This window comes from Macadamia integrifolia, chromosome 8 (assembly GCF_013358625.1).
Source record: "Macadamia integrifolia cultivar HAES 741 chromosome 8, SCU_Mint_v3, whole genome shotgun sequence".
Classification (NCBI taxonomy): domain Eukaryota; kingdom Viridiplantae; phylum Streptophyta; class Magnoliopsida; order Proteales; family Proteaceae; genus Macadamia; species Macadamia integrifolia.
The window spans coordinates 16958089-16983515 of record NC_056564.1 but is presented as its reverse complement, the minus strand read 5'-3'; the positions used below and the strand labels follow the sequence as shown (position 1 = coordinate 16983515).

The 25427-nt window shown below is 37.4% G+C and overlaps 3 protein-coding genes across 4 annotated transcripts; all 3 read right to left on the bottom strand.

The window, feature by feature from the left end:
* Positions 1-55: 55 nt before the first annotated feature.
* On the bottom strand, positions 56-8218 carry LOC122086137 (probable LRR receptor-like serine/threonine-protein kinase At1g67720). Its single transcript, XM_042654852.1, has 15 exons — positions 7897-8218; positions 6162-6693; positions 5388-5893; positions 5042-5174; positions 4841-4912; positions 4642-4710; positions 4483-4554; positions 3652-3720; positions 3394-3548; positions 3055-3296; positions 2413-2539; positions 2006-2074; positions 1719-1905; positions 928-1063; positions 56-654 (listed from the first exon to the last, which is right to left on the bottom strand). The coding sequence occupies exons 1-15, from the start codon at positions 7970-7972 to the stop codon at positions 325-327; spliced, it is 2775 nt and encodes a 924-aa protein (XP_042510786.1). The 5' UTR covers positions 7973-8218; the 3' UTR covers positions 56-324.
* Positions 8219-10240: 2022 nt separating this feature from the next.
* LOC122086138 (mitogen-activated protein kinase 3-like) lies at positions 10241-17775 on the bottom strand. Its single transcript, XM_042654853.1, has 6 exons — positions 17291-17775; positions 17042-17171; positions 15859-15996; positions 15396-15728; positions 14618-14801; positions 10241-10989 (listed from the first exon to the last, which is right to left on the bottom strand). The coding sequence occupies exons 1-6, from the start codon at positions 17488-17490 to the stop codon at positions 10814-10816; spliced, it is 1161 nt and encodes a 386-aa protein (XP_042510787.1). The 5' UTR covers positions 17491-17775; the 3' UTR covers positions 10241-10813.
* Positions 17776-19958: 2183 nt separating this feature from the next.
* On the bottom strand, positions 19959-25323 carry LOC122087220 (mitogen-activated protein kinase 3-like). Of its 2 annotated transcripts, XR_006142711.1 has the most exons (7): positions 24692-25323; positions 24478-24607; positions 23480-23617; positions 23016-23348; positions 22252-22435; positions 20337-20804; positions 19959-20224 (listed from the first exon to the last, which is right to left on the bottom strand). XR_006142711.1 is itself a non-coding variant. In XM_042656278.1 (6 exons), the coding sequence occupies exons 1-6, from the start codon at positions 24901-24903 to the stop codon at positions 20623-20625; spliced, it is 1179 nt and encodes a 392-aa protein (XP_042512212.1). In that variant the 5' UTR covers positions 24904-25323; the 3' UTR covers positions 19959-20622. The 2 variants fall into 2 exon arrangements, 1 of the variants encoding a protein (XP_042512212.1); XM_042656278.1 differs by having other exon boundaries at positions 19959-20804.
* Between the last annotated feature and the right edge of the window lie 104 nt (positions 25324-25427).

The following is a 25427-nucleotide window of genomic DNA, read 5'->3' as shown; positions in this document are numbered from 1 at the left end:
TATACAAATCAAATGCTTAGAGGCAAGGACACTTGTGCTAATGGACACGTGTCAATAATGATACATTATTTTCATTTTTACTGAACTCGTTTCTAATTTAGTTTGACTGGTCAAACTTGAATCAGGTCCATTTTCAGCTCAGTGCCCAAATATTTTTCAGCTAAAAATGAAGCTAATGACTTCCAAATATATTACCATGGCATTTTTTTTTTTTTTTTTTCTGTTCTACTTATCTTAAGCATATGTAGCCCATACTTAAAAACTAGGATTTGGGAGAGGGGGGGAATAATAAGAAATTTATACAATTAGATGGGAAAAATCGACTTATCGAGGATGCACAATGGACTCATCCAATGAAACTAATGGCTCAGCCACTCCCGGATCAGTGGATCCAATATTGATGGAAGTGTGGATAGAGCCTCTTGACATATCACCAGAATTATCTTCTCTCCTCACTTCTGCCCCCCTTTCGATCAAGATTGCATCTTGAACTTCCTTCAGTACTTCTACCATCGAAGGTCTCATATTCCCATGGGATTGGACACACATCATTGCTTTCTCTGCAATCTTCCACACTGACTGGATCTCAAATTCATTTCGAAGCAAGGGGTCAATGATTCCTTGAATGTCCCCACTCTCAATGTGTGTTTTTGCCTGCAATACAATGGAGTACAGTTTCAGGGGCAAACAAGTACAGATACGATCCCTTACCGGGGGGGTTAAAAAATTGCTGAAACGTTCAAATGTAAGGTTCAGCTGTCCCACATCTATCCATCAAACAATAAAAGAATTGACATAAGCGAGGCCCAGCTGAACCAATACAACCCAGATACGAGGTCATTGGCCATCCCTAACAGTTGGACCATGTGGCTGCATGCAACAGTTAAGCAAAGCATCTAGGTTGGAAAACAAAAAAAATTAACTGACCCACTGGACGATGTTACGGCAATTAACACCAAAGCTCTCATTAGATATTGCTTCTTGACCAGATATGAGCTCAAGAAGAATGACACCAAAACTATATACATCACTCTTGTCAGTTAACTGCTGAGAGGCATAATACCTGCATGTTGAGAGACAAAATCAGAAATGTTGGAAAGAGAGAATGAAGACGAGAAAACTAATACTGAACCAATGTTAAGATACCTGTAACTAGGTTTCAATTACCCTCATATATATAGATTGACATGTACATCACTCATGTATGCACAGTTGTAAGTATACCAAATGCTGGCCGATAAATGGTGAGAGGTGGTGGCCCAGTGGGGGAACATCAATTGTGTCCCAAATTTTAACTCTGTGCAAGCAAAGATTTCAAAGGATCTATGCTAGGGTTTCAGTGATCACAATGTAACATTTGGCACCAGATTTCCTTATCCATTGACAAAATTAGACAATTCATTGTGGATCAATCCAATGTGCTAGGGCTTCAGGGAGCGCGATGGAGGACTGGGTCAGTCCTAACCTATCATGTTCCCCATTGGCATCATATTGCCCTATCCATTGACAAGATTGGACAATTCACTGTGGATCAATCTGACCCTCCAAGTGAACCAGACAATCCACTTGATCCGGATCAGAAGACCCTGGAAATGTCAATCACTGTCGAACAAAGACATCTCAAATTTCATTCCGCAAGCGGTCACCTCCAGCTTGAGTTTTCACATATTGTTGCAAAATCATGAATTAATAGCAACGACTGGAGTGAAGAGCCTTACTCGGGATCCAGATATCCTACAGTTCCCCGAACAACACTTGAGACATGAGCAGCTCCATCTACTGCAAGTTTCGATAGGCCAAAGTCTGAGACCTTAGCTCTCATGTGCTTGTCAAGAAGGATGTTGCTGCTTTTCAGATCCCTATGGATGATGGTTGGAACACAGCCTGTATGAAGATACTCAATCCCTGAAAGAAATTCAAGTACACAGCAATAAAATTGATTTCCCAGGATAACAGTTAGGGTTTCTCTAGTAAACTTAAGTATACTATTCCCATGGCTATTAACCTTTTGCAGCATCTTCAGCAATCTCCAGGCGCTTGAGCCAACTGATACTTCTCTCACGTGTTAAAGGTCCTGGAAGATTTACATGCAGATGAAAGATCAAGAATTCAGAGCTCAGTCTCAGTCCAGATCAGTCCTGGGCGATACTGAATCAAGGATCGGCCAGTCCAGACAGAAAGATTAATAAAATTATAAGATTGGGATCCTATACTGTCCCAGATCAGTATCAGACAGCCAGTCCAGACAGAAAGATTAATAAAATTATAAGATTGGGATCCTATACTGTCCCAGATCAGGATAGCCTTGTCTGATACTGATCTGGATCAGGTGATCCAGACAATCCAATACCAAATTTTATAACCAGGGTTAAGATGCAAATTAAGCTGCTCCTGATCAAAGGGTGACACTACCATAAAGATGTTCCTTCAGAGTTCCATTATGCATGTACTCATAAACAAGGATATTCTTCCCTTCTTCTTGACAACACCCGAGAAATTGAACCAGGTTCCGGTGATGTATTCTAGAAAGTAGAGTTACCTGGATCAATAGAAACTTCAGTCACTTTAAGGGGCACCAAAACTTACAAAAAGAACATCTCCTAGACTTCTTTTAGCCAGTAATCCCAACAAGATCCTCGAAACCAGCTGTCATAAACTATAGTGATTTCACACATAAGAGTCTTAATTTCACTTAAAGTATACTTTCATGTAATCAATGCCAATATTTCAGCCCCAATGCTAGCCCCAAATCCCTACTTCAATTTCAACTTCGAATTGTGCTCATTTATACATCCCTGGAATTACATTGACGAGTTTCTTCCCCAGCCCCCATATTTCCCTCCCCAGTTAATCTGTTTCCTTTCTTTATTTTAAAATCATAATGGCATGTTCACAATTTCTTGAGACAAGACTATCAGCAAAATCAATATTTTGAATCATGGTTACATATTTTCAGCATATGGTTCTATGAACTTTGAAGATTAAATTCCAGAAAAATGGATATAGAGATAAGAATATAAAAGCACAAATATAATATTAAACATTTCAAATTACCTCATTTGAAAATTCACGCTTCCCCTGATAGGAATTACTGGTTAGAACTTTGACTGCAATTTCCTTTCCATCTTTCATTTTCCCATAGTAAACCACTCCAAAGCCCCCTGAACCAATTTTTCTCTCAAAGTTCTTGGTGGCATCTTCAATTTCAGAAAATGCAAAGAAATGTGAAGCTTCAGTAGCAACATCACCCAAGGAAGATACCAGTCCATGGACGGGCAACGGAGGAGGAAGTTTCTCTGAAATAAAAAGAAAACAGAAACCCAGGTTCTGATTCGGTTTACAAACTCAATGGAAAGAAGAGGGATAAGGAAACTTAGACATGTTCAATCGGACCTTCCTTATAATTTTTCTCCGCTCCCTTATGCATAAATAGATAAGATGCTATAATAGCAATAAGCAGCATGGCAGCACCAACAGATGATCCAATAATTAGTTTCATGTGGCTCCGTGGATTCCCTCCTTTATGAAGATTGATATTTCCTGAATAACTGCGAAGCACCACAATAGATCATTAAAAAAAAAAAAAAAAAAATGTCCCAGATAGACTATTATTACATGGATTCAATTGCACAGGTAAGAAGAAATACCCACTTCAAAATCAGATTCTTTTTAAGAAGACTGATCGGAACTGTCCCAGATAAACTATTATTCTGCAAATATCTGCAACCATCAGAATCAGCAAGTAAAAAGACCATCTTCAATAAGTCAAATAGATGAATTCTTTGGTGCAGCTCAACCCAAAAAGGGATGTGAGCATGATTAGGTTCCTTTTAGGGAAAGGAACCCTAACTATTTGTCAAAAAACTCTTTGATATTTAATCAAGAAGGAAAGAAGAGCATAGAAAACCCCTAATAGTAGGGTTAGGTTCATATTAGGGAAAGAAAAACTAACTAGGCCGGAGAGCAACTTAAATGAAGAAAAAAAAATCAGGATTATAATTGGATTCTTGATAGATTCCATGCGAGCTAGCGTTCACATTTTCTTTATTATATAGGCATATAACGGTGGGCCTTATTCAAGGATTCTCTACAGAATGATCAATTATGCAAGGCTTGTGAAGTGTTGGAGGCTATTACAACCCAACTGCATAAATGTTATTTCAATAAGCAATAGGATAGAACATGCAATACATCAAATACTTTCTCCATTATTTATTTCTTTTTTTTTTCTTTTTTTTTTTTGGGGGGGGGGGGGGTGTGGGTGGGTGATGTTTTGGTGGGGGTAGAGTTTCTCACTTAAGGGAATAGTTAATTATTTGGATCCATTGTACAGTCAGCAGCCGCAATAAAATGCTCACAAAAGCTAGTCATAGATATATTCATATATCCCCCAGTGCCACCATAAAGTATCATCATATGAAAGTCCCATCAAAACTGTTCTGTTTGGAACTCAAAGTAACTGACATTTCAGGAAATACTTACAATTCCTTCAAATCATGTAGGTCTGCTAAAGAAGAAGGCAGCTCACCACTCAACTGATTGTCCTCGAGATGACTATGACAAACAGAAATAAAAACCATGATCAGGATAAAATTTAGGGGGCAAATAACTAAAATAAATTACAAAAAAAAAGGTTTTTACATTATTTTCAAGTTTCCGCATCCTGCAAAATCAGGTATTGGACCAGTGAGTGAGTTTCCATCAAGCAATCTGCAGTCATAAGATATTTTATTTTTTATTTTTTGGATGAATAAGCAGTCATAAGATTAGTAGTCATTGATACCAAGGAAACCAATTACATTTATATACGAGTGAATTGTTAGCAGATTTTGAAACTTACAACTCAACTAAGCCTGTTAATTTTGTCAGCTCCAAGGGAACATTTCCTGTCAAATTCTTCCTCGACAAAAAACTGCCAAGATATTAGAAAGAGAAAATGGTTTACCATAAATCAGTGGCAATAGTTTTGATAGTTAGGTGCAGAACTAGATCTCAACAGAAAGTGATATGAATGAATTGGAAGTGAGGATAAAAGATATACATTGAAACTATCCTTGGCCGTGGATCTGAGTTACATTGCACCCACGACCATGGAACTGGCAAGCATGGATCACCACCCTCTTGTGCCCAATCTGCAGCTGAGTAGTGTGAAACTAGATTGGAAATAACTGTTCCTGTAGGGCAAGAAGCATTTAATCAGTAATGCCTAGATCAACCATAGGACCAAAGAATGTCATTCAAAAAGATTCACTCAGGGATACAAATCCATCCGATCACTAATAATAAGTAATAACTGTACATTCAAAAATTCTGTAGCAGTACTTCTGAGATCGGCAAAAAAATATAATTCACAAAAGGGCATAACATACAGGTAGCCAAATCTATACCATCAAGAGAACCATCATTTATCCGTAGGTACTTGTTTATCTCCATAGCACTCAAGAGCGGTCCCCTGGACGAGTCAGAAGTTTTTTGAAACTGAAAACTCAATATAAAGGGAAGTGATATGTTGGGCATTCCTGGTTCATACAGTCGATCTTTCCCTTGAGCATTTTCTTGAATATTGACAGCAGCTTTTGTGATATCAGGTGCGCCAGGTAGGACAAGCCTAAATTTCCTAGTCTCACTTGGACTCAAATCTTCAATTTCCGCAAAGTATGTGCATGCCCACCCAAAACCAGGGAAGCCATCCAAGTTCAAGCGGTAAGTCAACACTCCGCTTGTACCAACAACAGCTGTCTGCATCACTTTTTGCGGTGGCCTTTCATTTCTATTAACATCAATAGGCATGATGGTTGAGATTTTCTTAGTTCCTGCCGCAACATCCACAAGATAGTTTGCCTTCTTCAAAGAATCAGACTCCCATATTCTATCAAATGGATCATCTGGATACCTGAAAAAGAGAATTCTCTTACAGAAATAACCAAAATAAAAACAAATTTATTAAAAAGAAACAAAAAATTCAAAACATCTACTTGGCAGCTTATATAACTCAAAATTTCGAATCATCTAGCTGAAAATAATGTATTAGGGAATAAGCATACTGTATAAGGGCCAAATCAGAGCATAATAATATAGTTTGCCACCTGATGCAATCATAATTAGACAGAGCACAAAAGTCATAGGCAGTAAGTACTTCTAAGCATAGGCTTGAGACATACCTCACTGGAGCATCACTATCTGCACCGAAGTTAATTCTTGCAGACGTGCTAAGGAAAAACTGATTTTCATAATCTGTATAGTAAATTGAACCATTAAATGGCCGGAGCTCAAGTGTAGAGACAAATGGCTTCCCAGTTGTAGCATTGGATAAACACACACTAATTGTGGGAAAAGAAGTCAAGAATATCAACTCTCGAACCTCAATAGTATTAACATCTGAAATCACAATTGTCGACCAATGCGTAGCCCCCAGCGATAAATCGAATTTTGGGTACACATTATTGTTGTCAAAGTTACCATACAAGAAAGTTGTCCTTACAAGGTAACGTGTTCTAGTCAGAACATTGAGCGTATAACAATACTTTCTGTTATCTGCTGGGAAGTGCCGCAGTGTCATATATTGCTTTTGAGTCTCATTTGCAACAACTATATTAGCTGTTTCACCATAATTAAATTGATCATCAGGAATCCACTCAATACCAATATCATCTGTAAAATTCTCCTTCCCTCCACAGTCTATGCTTACAAAACCTGCTTCGCATGATCAAATGTGTTAGTACAGCAAACCAAATAGGTGCAAAGAAAAATAGGTCTTTAGAGACCTTAGTTTCATCCTTTTGCACAATAACTCTGGGTCAAATAATTCAACCAACTTAGAGGAAGGAGGTTCAACAAGAGCAGAGTTTATGGCTCCCAAGACTGGTACAAATTTGTTATTAAGGATGACGGATGTTAGGGGTGAACCGCGGTGCTATACTCCCTTAATAAGGCCAATGAGTCAGTTAGCAACTCAAGTCAGTATACAGTTCTGTTGGCATCCTAGAAGTACTGAAGAGGTTGCAGATGAGTTAGCTAAGCAAGGGGTTATTAGACCCTAGATCTGTTTTTGGGAACTCTTCCTTGTGACTGGTTTGTCAAGAGTCTTCCTTTCATTGGTTGGGGGTTCCCTTGGTGGATCTTTTGGTCAGAGGTATCTGATATTTTATGTACTTCTATGTATCTCTTTGTACCAAGAAAAGGAAACCTTTTCCCTGTAGCCAATTTGAATGTTGTTCTAGTCTCTTTGGGTTCCCAGTTTAAGTCCAGAGTTTTTGGTTGTCTTTATTTTTCATTTTCAGATGTCAATTGAGTGTAGTAATCTTCCTATCAACTTTTATCTAGCCTTTGGGGGGACCAAAACTTACGGATAGGCTCGACTTTCATAAACATGTCAGTTTACATTCAATCCCATATATTCCATCAACATCTCTTACACCACATGAATCCTCAAATTTTTACCCTCTAGCAGTTCATCATCAAATTGCAAGCCCTAAAAAAGAAGAAAGAATCATAGGTGTTGTGACAACAATCTTAACTCAGATAAACTGAACAAGGGATCTAAGGAAACTGGTCGTTACTGCTCTTTTTATGTCTAAGAAGCGGAATCAGTTGTTCCAAACTGCAAAAAGTAATTCTTTGACAGGTAAAATATCAAAATAAGAACAGAACTGGGCGCTAGCAAATAGTTTTAAGGCTCATGCAGAATATTGCAATATGAAATTTCGAACAGTAATGTCAATAACAACGTAACAAATTGTATAACACAAAGCAACACCTTGAACTGCCTTAGATAGAAATCTGAGCGTGAATCAATTCTTACGTTACACTTTTCCTGGAAATTAAGTGTAGTGATCTGAAACATCCAAGAAACGAAGAAGATAAAATAAAGAGAAGTAGAAATTGGGAGCAACATACCAGGCATCTGAGCATTGGTCGGGTACATGAAGAAAAGGACGGAAAGAGAAAGCAAGAGGAAAGGCCTCGCCTCCATCTTTACAGTATGCGTAGCTCTTACAGAGATTAGAGTGAATGAGAGAGAGAACTGAAAAGGTCCAAAGTTCAGCAATGGCGGAAACTAATATCTAACTGAGAAGTGAGAAACAGATTAAGAGAAGGGAGTGGAGAACTGGAGATGCAGCTAAGCTTAGGAAAGCGAAGGAATGATTCTCCCCAAGTACTCAGTGGCCCACTTCCACTACAGCAATAAAGCATCAAATCAACGAGTTTCCCCAGGGCCTTTACTGTAAAGCTCCTGAGGGGCCAAAGGAAAGCCAGCAAGGGACGAGACTGAAGATTCCCTGGGCTGCTGGGCCCCGACTCTCTCTCTCTCTCTTCCCCAATTTCATCAATTCCCTCTTCTGAGTCTTCTTGCTATCCTTGCTTGTGCTTACCCAAAAGGAGAATTTGTTGGATTCGGATCTGATGGCAAATAAGCATCAGATCATGTGGGCTTACCTGCTCTTGTCCTACAGCAATCTGTACCAGCTCCCCACGTGATTCATCTAAGCATGTCAGGCCCTACCCCACTTCTTTTACTTCTTTTTACCCTTACCATCCCTGACATTTTGACAAAGCTAAGGAAAGTTTGAGTCATGAGACTCATCACTTTTGACCAGCATTTTGAGACTGATCCAGATCCTCGCTATCGCAAATCGGACGACTGGCAACACCCGGCACACAACCTCAGGGCCCATTGGATGCATTCTGCCATGTTTACGAGGATTTGGTTACATGTAATTTGAGATTCATCTTCAAATAATAATCTGACCGTATTACATGTCTACTTTCCTTCTCTTTGAGATCAAATCCATTGTTTTTATGATCACCTGATTTTATAGATAAATATTCAACATTTATCTTTTTTAATTTCAATTATACCCCTCGTCATTCATGTAATGGTAAAAAATATAACAAATATTAAATACTCACTCGTACAATCAGATGATCATAAAAGCAATGGAATCATTCTCCATCTCTCTCCTACCATCCCAAAGGGGGGCATTCGCATCTCATGATATCTGATGCTCCGATTGTAACTTTCATTCTTCTTTCAAAAGAAAAAAAAAAAAACTACTTGTTCTCCCTCACAGGCAAGACAGTCCAATAGACCGTAAAGAAGAACCGGTAGAACTTGACTCTACGGCAAAGAACTCTTGGACTCAATGCCCTACTACTAGGTGGGAGATTAGCAAGTCCAGTCTTACCTTCTCTATTTCTCTATTTGCTTGTCTTTTTCAATTTGAATAAAATTTTCTTTCAACCTAAAAAGGCAAAAAAAATAATAATAATTTAACAAAATGTGAGAATATTTGTAAAGGAAAAAAGAAAAAAGGAAACAAAAAAAAAACAACTTTTTGTTGGAGGTTTGCCCTTTGTCAAAGTGCAAAGCGACTTTTTTCTTTTTTTTAATAAGGTAAATAGAACTATATTTTAACACAACAAAAAGAAAGAACTTTGCCTAAAGAGAACTGATTTCCCATTTTAGCATCTTTACTTTACACAGCCGAGGCCAAGGGACTGCTTATGCCAATTGAAATATTTTTTTCCTTTAAATATTTATCTTAACAGCTTTATTACTCTCTCTCTCTCTCTCTCTCTCTCTCTCTCTCTTCAGAATCATGTTTCATTAAAAGAACAAAAAGACTAATTTATTCTGAAAAGCATGCACAAACTGTCAAACGTAAGTAGGGGTTTTGTTTTTTGGTAAAAGTAGAGGTTTTATATTCGTGAGAAAAAAATTGGTTAGGGGTTTAATCATATTATTAGACCATAATAACCCTATTTACCAGTCTACCACACATTGCACTGCTGTATGAAATAATACCTGCACTCCCATGACAGAGAAAATGGAAATGGTTCATGTGACAACAATTTGTTACAAAAGCCACCTCACAATCCAATATTGCCCATGGTGACAGTAATTAATTTCATAAAAAGTTTTGATCCCCACTCCGGTATACTTTTTTTTTTTTCTTTTTAAAATTCATCCGCCTGGGGCAAAAAAGTTTCCAATAGGTAACTCCTTCCTCCTCCATGCACTCAGAAGGTTTCACATTCAACGAGCTCACATCTCTACACACTCCACACCAACTTTTCTTAAAGTTAACCAATCTTTAGCCCTTCTAGGCTTGAGATTTGGTAAAAATAGATAAAGGATTTTAATGGTGGATCACATGCAGAAGAACATAGAGGAACATACCAATGAGGGGTGATAGAATGATTTCATCAATAGAGGGGCAGAGAGATCATTTAATGAAGATTTTTCCAAAAAAAAAATTGAAGTGCTTTTTATTTCTCATTATCATACCCTCCAAACAAATAGAATCAAATAAATTTTTCTGTCTACATACTATTTTACACCAAAGATACACCAGAAACTCTGAAGATCAAACTAATCCAGGAAATAAAAATTGGCACAAGAAAAACCAGGGTATCCTCACAAGTATATAAGAGCTATCAGTTTTACAGACCTTGTAAGGTGACTGATTGCTCTACAGTCTACAGTGGTAAACCAATAGGATGAGTCCCATTGATGGGCATCACAATTTTTAGTCAATCACAATCTGTAGTCATAGAACAAGAACACATGCAGCAGGAACTCAGCACTTCCCCCAAAAAGACATCGTGGATAAACAAAGGCAACCAGAAACAACAAAGATCTGCAAATGTTGCTCACTGGAGTATGTGATGTGCAATCTTCTGATGCATCAACCTTTGACATAATTCTACTAGATGAGACAAGTTGATGGTTAAATGGCATGTCAGTAGTCCCTCCCTGATGCATCTCTGTATATATATGCACTCATTCATCTACAATACTAAGACCATAAGCCTACCAAATAACATATTCTGGATTAAATGCTATGGCTTCTCTGTATATCATCTCCTTCATCTGATCCTCCGTCAAGGCCTGTCTCTCAAACTCGAAAGAGAAGGGCTCAGGGCAGACGGGTTCATCAGCAATATCATGTAATCTTGCCAAATAAGGATGAGCAAGCGCTTCTTCAACTGCAGTCAAAGACAAACTTAACAATCAGATACAATAAAAGTATAAAGAAGATTTAAAAGATTGAAACTTTGAAAGGAATCCGTATTCTATCATTCAATGTTTTCACGGAGTTCGAATTTTTCATATATCCTGCTTCCATCTGTCAGTGTTGATAGTGGTGGTGTACTTAATGCCTTGGTTTAACACCATTAGTTTGTTGATGAAATGGAAAAACAGCAAAACAAGAACTACACAGACAAGAGCCATACTGCATAATAGGTCATTGATTCTTTATCATACAACTGCAAAACAAGATCTACGCAGCAAAACCATGCATATTAATGACAGATGATTCCTCTGACCACCAAAAATTTTTAGAAGACTTGGATGTGAATATACTAAGTTCATATCCCCAATACCAGTGTATTAGTCTCACCTTGTTATCACCATTTATAAATGAAGTAATTGTGCAATCTCAGTAACTATCCCTCAACACCATATTATGAGAGAAACCAAAGTCAATAAAACCTTCAGTTGTTGAATGCCCTCCCCCAGATTTAGATCCCAATGATGCTTTAAAGTCAAGAACAAAGCTACTTTGTGTAATGTGCACTGTAATCAATGCATATTCTTCCTCTGTTTTCCTAGGAAGTTAGACCAGCATTTATCTTTTCAACACTTTCCTTTGCATTTACAAACAAAATGGTGTTCTCCTTGTGTAAAACATCTTTCTTCTGGTTCTTGTGTAGTGTTTTCTTCTTCTTTGTCCTTTCATTTGTAAACCCCAATTATCAATAAGGATAACATAGGACAATTAAGGGCATATTATTGCATAAAGGTTCCTACAGCTTTCCCAACATACGACAAAAAATTGGGAACACAAAACCGTAAAGGCCAGTGTAGCCAAGGCATTGGTGACTTGGTTCATAGAAAAGAACCCCTGTCTAGGCCCACAGACCAAACAATAGTGGCTAGGTCCCCTCCCCATTGTTATGGTGGAACCTCAGATTAGATATTTTGGACCATCAGACTCTGATGGCTATTACACCGCAGGGAACTGCTTCATGGCTTCCACTTTAGAAACTATTTACTCGGACAAAAAGCTTGTTTGATTCACAGTTTGGAAGGGAATGATGAATTTGAAATCAAAAAGGGAATTCCTAATCCTTTACGAACACCATCAGTAGTTCCCTCAGCCACTACTACCTCTACCCCTGTGACTACTACACCACCAAAATCCATCCATACCATCATTTCCCCCTCAGAAAACCCTCTTTCTGAGTATCTTACAACCCTTTCTATTTCAGATCCAGCCCCCCCCCCCCTCCTTCTTTCATGAATGAAGGACCCCAACCTGCTGCACCTCATGTTTCAGAAATGGATGATGATCCTGAAATACAGAATCCTGACACACCCAGACAACCTCCTGTCCCTCCTACACCTTTTACCCCATATCAAAAGCAGGACCCAAAACAATTTTTCACCTTGGATGATATTCCTGTTTCCAAATGGGAAGTTCATTTATGTTTTTGACTAAAATAATTTAAAACAGCTAAATGCACATTGAAAAGTCCGAACCTAAAACTGCTAACTCATCTCCACCTTTCATATAAGCATCTGTCTAACTTGGATTGCTCATCCTACCTGACCAGTTTTTAGCATATGCATGTTTTAAATGGGCCAATCTTATTTCCTTTATTTCAAACCTCCTCCCGATCAGAGTATTTATCAATACCTTCCATAGTTGTCAAGGCGTCGCCTAGGCGACGCTTAGGCGTCCAGGCGGTTTGCCTGGGGCCTAGGCGACAGCCGCCTTGTTGCACTGCATGTCACCTTGTGTTTCGGCACTTATTTATGCCAAATATCATTCAAGTAAATGTTTTTAATATTTGTTATTTCATTTACTTAAGATATTATTCATAAATAAGCAAATACCCCTTATTTGAATCCAATAAAAATAGTTTAAAAATCAAATTCCAAAAGGATAAAAAGTCAACCCCCCAGTCCAAGAACAAAAACTGGATTTTGGTTATAGGGACGATTTTCAACTTTTAAATACTAGGGTTTCTCTCAATTATGAAAATTTTATAAATTCTATCATGTTAAAACATTGCTAAAAACCAAAAGTCCGGTAAAAAAATATTTTGTTTTGATATTCATAAAATTATTTTCATTCAAGCGATTTTAACAATATTCGCGCACTTAAAAATAAGTTTGACTGAAGCATAACTTTGTCATTGCAACTCAGATTTAAGTAATCTTAGACTTGTTAGAAATCTGGTTTTATATTATAACTAATACAAAAAGTCTCATGTAAAAATAAAATCATTTGACCAGTCAAACTTATTATAGAATAAGAGCATTTCTCAAAATGTTGATTTTTTATAACTTAATATGACTTAATGTTAATTTTTTATGATTTGATGTGGCTAAATGTTTATTTTTAATGACTTGATGTGGCTTAATCTTGATTTTTTATGATACAAGATATATATAACTTACTAAATAATGTTAGAAAATAGAAAAAATAAAAAATAACACTTGTTCGCCTAGTTCGCCTTAAGGCGGGCGCCTTCTCGCCTAAGCGCTTAGACAACCCTCCACCGCCTTGGTTTGCCTTGGCGCCGTGACAACTATGATACCTTCTATTTGCTCTGGAACATCAATTGGTTTGACACTTTTTAACATGTAAGGAGCTTTCCATTCACTGCTTATTAGAAACCTTATCCTTCCAATATAAATATGGCTTCTATTATTAAAGATTTTAAATCAAAACAGAAACAACCATTCAACATTGTTTTGCATACTCATCCATAGACTCTTAACTAGCATGCATGCACACTCCAAGTATAACAATTTTAAAACGATCTAATAAAATTTTTTTGAGGAGAATGGCATCAAATTACGCATAGTAACACAGAAAGCTGGAAAAGATATATAGCCCAATGCCCATGAGCTTGAAAACATGTGTATCAACTAGCCAGCTGAAGGAAACTTCACCAGTGACTTCTTAATTCTTATTACTCAAGGATCTTCATGCTTATCGCTATACCCAGAATGGATGAGGGACATTACACATACAAGACAGTATGCTTTTATGGTTTTATTTGTTTATATTCATCTCATTGATGAAAGATTCCATCTTGCATAATTTGCAAGGACATAGTCGACATACTAATAGGTGTACTTCCCTAGGAGTAACTGATTTTGGTTTCCTCCAGTTTCTTGTTCCAGCTCATTAGGTCATTGGAAAGTCGTCTATAGCCCCTCAACAGTTAATGCCCTTGCAACTTTACCGGACAAATCAACTAGACAGTAAGTTTCTCCAACACTCAAACATACCTTTGAATTGGTTGGATGTCTGCTAGTCATATTCCTTTTTCTTTTCATTCTTTTCTCCCACGAGGGAAAGGAATGGGAGGGGGACAAAGCACAAAAAAGTGTTTTATTTAAAGGATGTGAAATTAAGATGAAGAATTTAAATTTTTCTTGGGGTCCTATTCCTTAGTAATCACAGCTTTCATTTTTTTTGCATGCATTGTAATGAGTGAAGTTTCATCATAGACAAACTATGTTAGTAGCAGATAGAGATTAATTGGTCACAGAAGCACATGGAACATAAAAACAACTACAAACAAGAAAAACTACCTGTGATTCTTCTGTTGGGGTCAAACGTCAACATTTTCTCAATAAGGTCAATGGCATCTGGATGAACATGGGGGAATATCTGTGCAAATGGCTGGCGAGGATGAGGAGAGAGTTGCCGAATAAACCTCCTTGCATCTTCATTCCGAACAAACCCAAGCTCAGATTCATTTGGTGTGCCAAGAAGCTGAAGTTGAAAATTAAGTGTAAGCATCAATTACAAAATAAATGTAATACAAAATTTTTAACGTAAAATAACTACATAACCATAAAAGCACTATTAGAAGGATGCTTCAGAAGTTCCTTTATACATTTATGATATAATGGCACAGTATAAAGCCCCAAAGCCAAGTGCTTTGTCATCAACATAAATTCAAGCAGATGAAAAGAAGTTTGGGAATACGTCATAACTAAACAAATATGTACAAGTGCGTCAAATGTTTGAAATTCCAAGTGAAATTTGTGTGTTTCCCCCCAGTGTCAAATCACCCCCAGGGAGAAATCTCAAACACTGTGCCCGTGTCTGTGTGTAGTGTGTGAAAGTGCCCATATTGATAGTATATACATCTTTGTTTATGTTTAGTCCATGCATCACTAAATAAGGGTGAGGCCTGCTGCCATGGTAAAAAAAAAAACTGTGCCAATAACATCGTGACTTGCTTTCTTTTTTCTCTTCTCCTTCCTAAAGGAGAGTTTAAATCCAAGCCTAACCATGCTGTGATTCAGAAGCATAACTTCATAATCATGAATTACACTCTGTTTGTTCAAATTGTTGTCTAACCTCTGTCAGCAAGCGCATCTGATGCACATGATCTCTACCCGGAAATAATGGTCTCCTATTCATCAGCTCCATAAAGATGCAACCCACAGACCACACATCAATTGAAGCAGTATAGTCTGAAGAGTTGAGCAACAGTTCTGGTGCCCTGTACCATCTGGTGACAACATATTCTGTCATAAACTCATTCTCCGAGGTTGGCCGAGCAAGACCAAAGTCACAAATCTTCAAATCACAATTTGCATTCAGCAAAAGGTTGCTGGGTTTTAGATCTCTGTGAATAACGTTTGCAGAATGTATATACTTCAGCCCTCGAAGGATCTGATACAAGAAATACTGCAAAGAAAGCCAATTCCGAAGGAAAAATCATTTGTTAAAAAACTAAATCCCAATGCTCCTTGGTGGAAAGGATTAAATCAACAACCTACAATTGGACTGAGGGAAAAGTATGAGAAGAAGTATTCACCTGGCTGTGCTCTTCTGATAACTGTTGATTGGAGCGAATTATTTGGTGAAGATCGGTGTCCATGAGTTCGGTGGCAATATAGACATCACAAAATGCACTTCGTACAGGTGGTGGAGTTACATCTCTTATACCGATGATCTGTTTTACGTAACCATCATTAGACTTGACAAGATGAGAATCAACACTCTGTTTACTAGTATGTGACCAGAATAAAGATCATCCACCCTCAAATGTTCAAATCAATGCTTTATTAGTTTATTTCATTAGACATGAATATTTCAAGGTCTGACCCAAGGCAAACTACTAGGATGTTAAGGGTACAGCTTTCAACCCATTAGTCTCAAACAGAGTTGCTAGTCGCAAGTTAATTCCTGTAAAATTATCCAACCTATCAAGAATGAGGAAATATGAAAAAGGTAGATTATACAAATAAAGAAGAGCTTGGCGTAAAGTAAGACTTCCTCTTCCACAAAAGTATTAATGAAGCAGGAAAGCTGATACTTAAACATAAATACAGCTAGAAACAATAACTTAAACATACTTATCCGAAAAAGAAAAGAAAAAAAGGTAAACAAATCATACTTTGGCAATGGAACAAAGGTGCTTAGTTTTTATTATATTGAATTAAGGATAACCATTAACGTTTCAAAGTTAAATTTATAAATTAGACTAGATATAGAAATAAAGGGGCACCACCCATGGTAGTGTATGGCAACGTAAACCTTTCTTCTTCAACCTTAGTCAGTCAAATTGAATTTCTTATTTGAATTTTTTTTAATGTGTCAAAGCAATTTGTTTGAAAATAGAAGTTTAAAGACTGAAATTAAGTAACCAACCGAAATTTGACAGAATTGTGAAATCCTTGAAAACCCATCTCTTACTGTGTTGTTTTTAGACCTCCCAATATCACACTGCCTCAGAAGTCATGAGTCATTAAAGTAAATCGTTCCCATAAAGCTACTTGGAGAGCGAAGTCGCTTCTCTAAGTTCTACTTCAGAAAGCGGAGGAGAGAACTATGTATGGATCAGAGATCAACGCAACCATTGTAGCTCAATAACTCCGAAAGATAAAAAGAAAGTTCACAAACCCCATTTTTCAGGCATACCGTAAGAATAAGATTAAAGAAGTATGATGCTTGAGAAATCAAGTGTAAAGCTTTGCAGAAAGAGAGCTTAGACATACATTCTCGTGATCTAAATGTCGGAGCAGCTTAATCTCACGGAGTGTCCGTTTGGCATCCATGTGATTGTCGAACGCATTAGCTATTTTCTTGATAGCAACCATTTCATTCGTCTCCGAATTCAATACAGAACTGAAATAAACGAGATCAGATCAACAAGTAAAAATTCTTCCCTAATTACAAGCCAGGATAGATATTATAATCCAACCAAATCTATGGAGAAATCAAGATAAAAAAGGCTTTCAGTGTACCAGACTATTCCGTAAGCACCACGTCCGATGGGCATTATAGGAGGCCGATACTTGGAGGTAATCTCGAACAAATTACCGAAGATATTGAATTCGGTAAAGCGTCCTCCATGTGTGGGAACGGCCGGAAAATCTGCTACCTGACCAGCGCTCATGCTCTGAGAAGCATTAGGCATCGCCGAATCAGCAGCTCCTTGATGCATCTTCGCTCTCTACCTCTTTCTCTGTGCGATCTGAACCTTGTATGGTCCGATAATCCAGAGAAAGAAGAAGAGATTTGGCGATGGTGGTGTCTGCTTTATGAGGAAGAAAGTCAGAAATGGAGACAGTTTCGTTTCAGGTGGTTCAGAGCAACTGCTCGGAAACAAATACGAAATCGCCAGAACGGAGAAGCGCGTCGGCCGCCTCTAATCTGACGGTTGAAATTGACTGGCGGCCATCTTGGTCAACGGTTTTTGGAATTTTCTGCATTATTCCGTTTAGGGAATCAAAACCAGATCACACACGTATTCCTTACATTATCTTTAATTGAAATTAGGCTAATCAATGATCCCAATATAATTTATGAGGTTCATCTAATGTGCTACATGAAAGGATGATTTCTTATCCTGCCAAAGTGGAGAGATGATCTCTTCAAACACCACCAACCCCTAATGAAAGGGTAAACTCTAGATTAAGATTGATCAGATGTCAATTTTCATGGAAAAATATAATCATTTTTGTAGTTTAATGGTGAATCTTTTATTTCCATAAATACCCTTCTATTATGTCATTATTCATTACGACTGTTTTGAAATTAGAGGGGTATTTATATAAAAAGACATCCGTTGTCACGAAAAATACATGAATGGGGAGTGGATCCAAGCTCTTTAGTGCCATCTTTCTCTTGTATCTTTAGTCATCCATTTTTTTATTATTATTATAATAAATTTCCAAAGCTTTTAAAAATTGGATTTTTGAGTGTTTTCTCTCTAATCTGATCTTATGGTCGAGGAGAGGAACAAACTGATCCAAGACTTGAAGACAAAAAACAAGAATGAAGGTCTTTTTTCTTGTTGACTGGCCCTTGTTGCACTTACTTTATCCTTCTGTTCACTCCGGTTGAAGTATTTTTACCACCAGCTTCTTCCCTTTCGGATCTGATTGAACTAAACTACGCGAGACCAACTGCTCGATTGGGATTCATTCTGATTGGTGTTCAGTCATAAACCTTTCTCTTTGGGTTTTAACTTGTCAAGCCTCGTTCACACCTTTCTAACTCGTTTGGATTCTACAACTTTCACACCACGCCCTTGTTCAATCGTTTCACCAATATGGTATCAAGATCAAGGGGTTAGCAATACCAATATGGGTCATCTTATACCAAAACCTCAAACCATGGATTTAAGAAAGAGATTATGGTAATTTTGATCATTGTGGGGGCCTCTTCTTTCTTTAATGATAATTCTATCCATCAACGGCTTAAAAAGAGGAAAAATAATAATGATTATGAATGAGATTTGACATTCTGTCTATGCCACATGAGAGTATTTAATGTTCAGTCTAAGGTGGATGGCTACAAATCACCACAATGCCACATCCATCTCTGGTCAATAGACCATAAAAAACTTTTATCTTATATACTTCTGAATGAAATATTATATATTACACTTGTCACTTTCATTATAAATAACTCCAACATGTGATGCGTCATATGCTACTGTTGGTTTGGTTGGACACGAGAGATCCACAAGTCACTGATCAAGACTCAAGAGCATAAAAATAGCCCCCCACTTTATTATAGTCAAATCCTTAAGAACTAATCAACTTAGTTAGGTGATCAATTCCTCCACAAATTTTTCATCACAATTATCCTTATTTTTATTATCAACGAATATTGATGTAACGATAAGACTGTTCCATTTCGACTTAGTGATCGTGTGAGTTCAAATTGAAAAATAATTTTCCTGTAAAGAGAGATAGGATTACATACATTATAATTCTCCCCAAACAATGCAGTGGTAGGAGCCCCATGCATTGGGTGTGTCATTTTTATTAACTTATGTTTGTTTGCTATGAATATACATCGTTCACATGTACATCGATTAGGTTTAGGTGGGGCCGATGAGACTGGAGGAGAATAAGAAAGCTAGACTGCCGACATGGCCAATCTGATAATGCTTGCCAAAGCAGATGTACACTAATGTTCCAAAGTTCAACTATCTATAAAACCCAATGGGGAGAGGAAAGGATGTGATTCAGATTACTGAATAAAGACAAAAGAATGGTGAGGGGACCAAGTGAAGCTAATGTTCTTAGGATCAGGGCACCAATGAAAGTTGGCCAATAGGAATAAAAGCTCTTAATAGATGCCCAATTACCTCACTAACTTCCAGCTAGGTCAAAGTAGGGAAAGTTGAATATTTCATTCAGAAGATTGTTCCCAACGGCACCAGTGTGGGGAATCTACACACCACACCAACGGTTGTGCAAGAAATGGTCAAAGTAGGATAGAGAAAATAATAAAGAATGAAAACCCATGTGAGAGGGAAATAGTACTCTGGGATTGTGACGATTCTTTTCCCATCTTATTCCGTTGAGTGCCCTCCGATTTGAAAACAAGAGAGTGCTGGTAAGGGTAGTTAGTGTCTTGTTATGTGGCCTATTTCACAGGTCATTGTGACATGAAAAATTTCTTCAAAACAAATTGAAATGCTTTTTATTTCTCATTACAATACTCTCCAGACAGACACAATCAAACAAATTCCTCTGACTACATATTTACACTGTACTATATTGCAAATATACACCAGAAATTCTTGAGGATCAGACTAATCCAGGAAATAAAAATTGGCACAAAGAAAACCAGGGACTTCCAAAAGTATATAAGAGCTATCAGTTTTGCATACCTTTTAAGGTGACTGACTATCTACAATCGGCATAAATGGGCATCACAATCTGTATTTACACAACAAGAACATGTGCAGCAGGAAATCAGCACTTCCTCCCAAGAGAAGTCATGGCCAAACAAAGACAACCAGAAACAATAAAGATCTTCAAAGTTGCTCACTGGAGTATGTCGCTTGAATCTTCCGATGTGTAACATTTGACATACTCCTGCTAGATGGGACTTGTTGAATGATACGAATCTTAGGAGAACTAACCCCTAATTGCCAGCTCATAAGGAGAGGGAGCCGAGGGCCTTAGCAGCCCCCACAAAGACCCTTACAGAATTGATATGGGATCATAACATTGAAGGTTTAATGGCAAGTAAATAGTCCCTTCATGATGCATCATGTATTCCAATATAGGGTATAGATGTGCATTCGTCCATCTACAATACCAAAACCACAGGCCTACGGAATAACATAATCGGGATTAAATTCTAAGGCTTCTCTGTATATCATCTCCTTCATCTGTTCCTCCGTCAAGGATTGTCTCTCAAACTCTAGAGAGAAGGGCTCATGGCAGATGGGTTCATCATCAATATCATGTAGTCCTGCCAGTGCCAGGTAAGGATGAGCAATTGCTTCTTCAACTGCAGCCAAAGACAAAATTGACAATCAGATACGATAAAAGTATAAAGAAGATTTGAGACATTGAAAGGAATACATTATTCAATGTTTTCATCAATGCCCACTTGGTCAACACCATTAGTTTGTTGATCAGATAAAAAACAGCAAACATAGCAATCCACCAAAGCTGCTACAGAGCTTCCTCTTTATACTATCAGACATGATATAGTGACTATTATCTCTCCCCTGAGAACAAAAGAAATTATCTTCAAGACTACTCTCATCAACTCAGTCGGGTAACTAAATGAAATTTTAATTAGATAACACATTGATAGACCAAGTGCCATACTGCATAATTGGTCATGGATTCTTTATCATAAAATGGAAAAACAAGAATTACACAGCAAACCATGCACATTAATAACAGATAATTCATCTGACCAACCAAAAATAGATGGTGGAAGACTTGGATGAGAAGATACTATGTTCATATTCCCTCAAACCAGTCTAGTAGTCTCACCTTCTTATCACCATTTATAAATGGAATAATAGTGCAATCTCAATAACTACCATTTAACACTGCAACTGTGAGACATGCCAAAATCAACAAAACCTTTTATGTTTTGTTTTGCATATTCTCATCCATAGACCCTAACTGGTATGCACACTCCAAATATAAAAATTGACAAAAATATCTAATACTAGTAAGAACATTGAGGATAAAAGGCACCAACTAACATCATAAGTACCATAGAAATAGGAAACAAAGATATTCAATTGAAAGCACAAAATGAAACTTTTCTATTCTGTATAGGCAAAATACTAAAGTATATATAAACATGAAAAATTGTATACACTAATCAGCTGATGGAAACTTCACCATTGACTTCTTAATCTCATTACTAAAGGATCTTAATGAGTATTGCAATTCCTGGAATAGATGTGTAACATTATAAATACTAGACAGTATGCTTTTGCGGTTTTTATTTTTTTGTATTCATTTCTCTGATCGAAGATTCCATCATATATGGTTTTTCAAGGACGTAGTCGAAAGACTAATAGATGCGTTAATCATTTTTGGTTGCCTCTATTTTCTTGTTCCCTGCTTATTAAGTTATTGGCAAGCTATTGATATCCACTCAACATTATAATGCTCCTGCCACTTTACTGAACAAATCAAATAGACAGTAGGTTTCTCCAACACTCGAAAATACTCTTTCAATAGGTTGGTATGTCTGCTTGTCTTTTTTCTATTCATTATTTCTTCTCACAAATGGAAAAAACTGTTTTATTTAAAGGATCTTTTTTTCTCGGGGTCTTAAATCTTAGTACCCGCAGTTTTCAACTTTTCTGCAGGCATTTTCATAAGCGAAGCTTTGTCAAAGACGGACTATGTTAGTACCAGCTAGACATTAGTTAGTCACATTATGCACATGGAATGTTAAAACTACTACTTACAAGACAAATTACCTGTGATTCGTCTGGTGGGATCAAATGTCAACATTTTCTCAACAAGGTCAATACCATCTGGATGACCATGAGGGAATTTCTTGGCAAAAGGCTGGCGGGGATGAGGGGGGAGTTTCTGAATAAACCTCCTTTCCTCTTCATTCTGAACAAACCCAAGCTCAGATTCATTCGGCGTGCCAAGAAGCTAAAAGTTGAAAACCAGTTGTAAGCATCAATCATAAAATAAATGTAATATCAAAATTTTTAATGTAAAGAAAATAGAAAACCATAAAAGCATCATCATAAAGGATGCTTCAGAATTTTCATCAAATATTTAGGCTTTCAAGTCAAGTATGTACCATATAATGGAACAGTAGATGGCCCAAAACTAAATGCTTTGCCATCAACATAAATTCAAACAGACAAATTCAAAGACATCACAACCAAACAAGTATGTACAAATATTTGACTCCGAGCAAAATTTGTGTGTTTCCCCTGGTGGAAAATCTCAAACACTCTGCCTATGTCTGTGTGTAGAGCATGTCAAAGTAACCATACTGTAAGTATATATGCCCTTATTTAGTCAATGCATCACAGAATAGGGGTGATACCTGTTGCCATGGTTAAGAAAAGGTTTTCCAATTATATCACTTCTTTCTTTCTTTTTCTCTCTCTTCCTTTCTTTCCTAAGGGAAAGTCTAATTCCAAGCCTAACCATGCTGTGTGTCTGAAGTGGAACTTCATAATCACTGATTACATTTTATCTGCTCTGAATGTTGTCTTACCTCTATCAGCAAATTCATCTGATGCATATAATCTTTACCCTGAAATAATGTTTTCCTATTCACGAGCTCCATAAAGATGCAACCCACAGACCACACATCAACTGCAGCAGTATAATCTGAAGATTTCAGCAGTAGTTCTGGTGCCCTGTACCATCTGGTGACCACATATTCTGTCATAAACTCATTCTCTGAGGTTATCCGAGCAAGACCAAAGTCACAAATCTTCACGTCACAATTTGAATTCAACAAGATGTTGCTGGGTTTTAAATCTCTGTGGATAACATTTGCAGAATGTATATACTTCAGCCCTCGAAGGATCTGATACAAGATATACTGCAAAGAAGGCCAATTACGAAGAAAACATCAATTTTAAAAGAACTAAAGGCCTAATGCTCGTTAGTGAAAAGAATATAAGCATCAACCTACCTTTGGACTGAGGGAAAATTATGAGAAAAAGTATTTACCTGTCTGTGCTCTTCCGTTAACTCTTGATTAGAGTAAATTACATTGTGAAGATCGGTTTCCATGAGTTCAGTAGCAATATAGACATCACAAAATGCACTTCGTACAGGTGGTGGAATTACATCTTTTATACAGATGATCTGTTTTACATAAATCATCATTAGACTTGACAAGATGAGAATCAATACTCCGTTTACCAGTATGTGACCAGAATCAAGATTAACAACCTCAAAATGTCCAAATCAACACTGTGTTCAACTTGACATGACTATTTCAGGGTCTAACTCCAGACAAATTACAAGGATGTGATGGGTACAGTCTTTAACTTATTAGTATGAAACAAATTTCTAGTAGCAAGTTAATTCATGCAAAGTATCCAACCTATCAAGATTCAAGAAATATGAAAAAGGAAGAATATAAAAATAAAGAAGAGCTTGGTGTAAAGTAAAACTTCCTCATCCACAACAGTGATAATGGAGGACAGATGATGTTCAAACATAAATACAAGAAGAAACAAGAACTCAAACATATCAGAAATAATGCAAGAGGACAGCCGATGTTCAAACATAAACACAATTAGAAACAAGAACTCAAACATACTTGTCAAAATAAAAACTCAAAACACACAAAATAGAATCAAACAGGTAAAAAAATATACATCGACTATAGTATAAAGGTACTTAAATGTATGTGTTTTATAAGATCAAGGATTACCATAAACTTAGTAACCAACCGTAAATTGATCCAATTGTGAAATCCTCAAAAATTCATCTCTTAATTCTTTTAGAACACCCCCCACCCCCCAGATCACCCCCTCATGAGTCATCAAAAAAATTCGTTTCGCATAAAGCTACTCAAATCAACCATTGTAGCTCAATAAGAGAATCTTTAAAGAGCTCACAAAACCCATTAATCAGGCATACCCCAAGAATAAGATTAAAGAAGTATGATGCTTGGGAAATCAAGAGTGAATGTTCGCAGAAAGGGAAATTTGACATACATTCTCGTGGTTAAAACGTTGGAGGAGCATAATCTCGCGAAGCGTCCGTTTGGCATTCTTGTGATTATCGAAAGCATTGGATATTTTCTTGATAGCAACAATTTCTTTCGTCTTCGAATTAAATGCAGAACTGAAAGAAACGAAAGCAGACCAATGAATAAAGATTCTTCCCTAATTGCAGGTGAGGATAAACCGGAGAAATGCTTCAGAGTACCAGACTCTTCCGGAAGCTCCAATTCCGATGAGCATTATAGGAGGACGATACTTGGAGGTGATCTCGAACAGATTACCGTAGATGTTGTATTGTGTATAGAGTCCTCCATGTGTGGGAATGGCCGAAAAGTTTGTCACCTGAACGGCGTTGGTGTTCTGAGAAGCATTAGGCACCTGAGAATTAGCTGCAGCAGAGGCAGCTCCTTCTTGCATTTTCGGTCTCTCTCAGATCCTCTCTGTCTAATCTGAGTTTCATACGTTCGTTGTTCCACAGAAGAAGAAGAAGAGATTTGGTAATGGTGGTCTATATGCTTTATGAGGAAGAAAGTCGGAGCGAAGAGACTCTTTTCTTTCTGAGTAGTTACGAGCAACTGTTCACAAAGAAAGCACGGGAAGAACAGAAAGATTGAACGGTTGACGCTACAGCCGCTTCTAATCCGACGGTCCACAGTGAATATTTGACCAACGGTTTTTCGAATATTCTACATTTTCCCTCCTCTCGAATGGGTTCTTTATTATTTTCCCTCTCCTATTGGATATTTCATTTGGGAGTCCCTATAACGCCAGTGTGAAGGAATCTGCACGCCACACCAATGGTGGTGCAAGCCATGCAACAAATAATATCATTCACATCGGATCCATATGGTCAGAGAAGGAGAGAGAAAATAATAAAAAAAACTCCATATGAGAGGGACCTAGTGTCTTCTTATGTGGCCTCTTCCACAAATCTTTGTGAT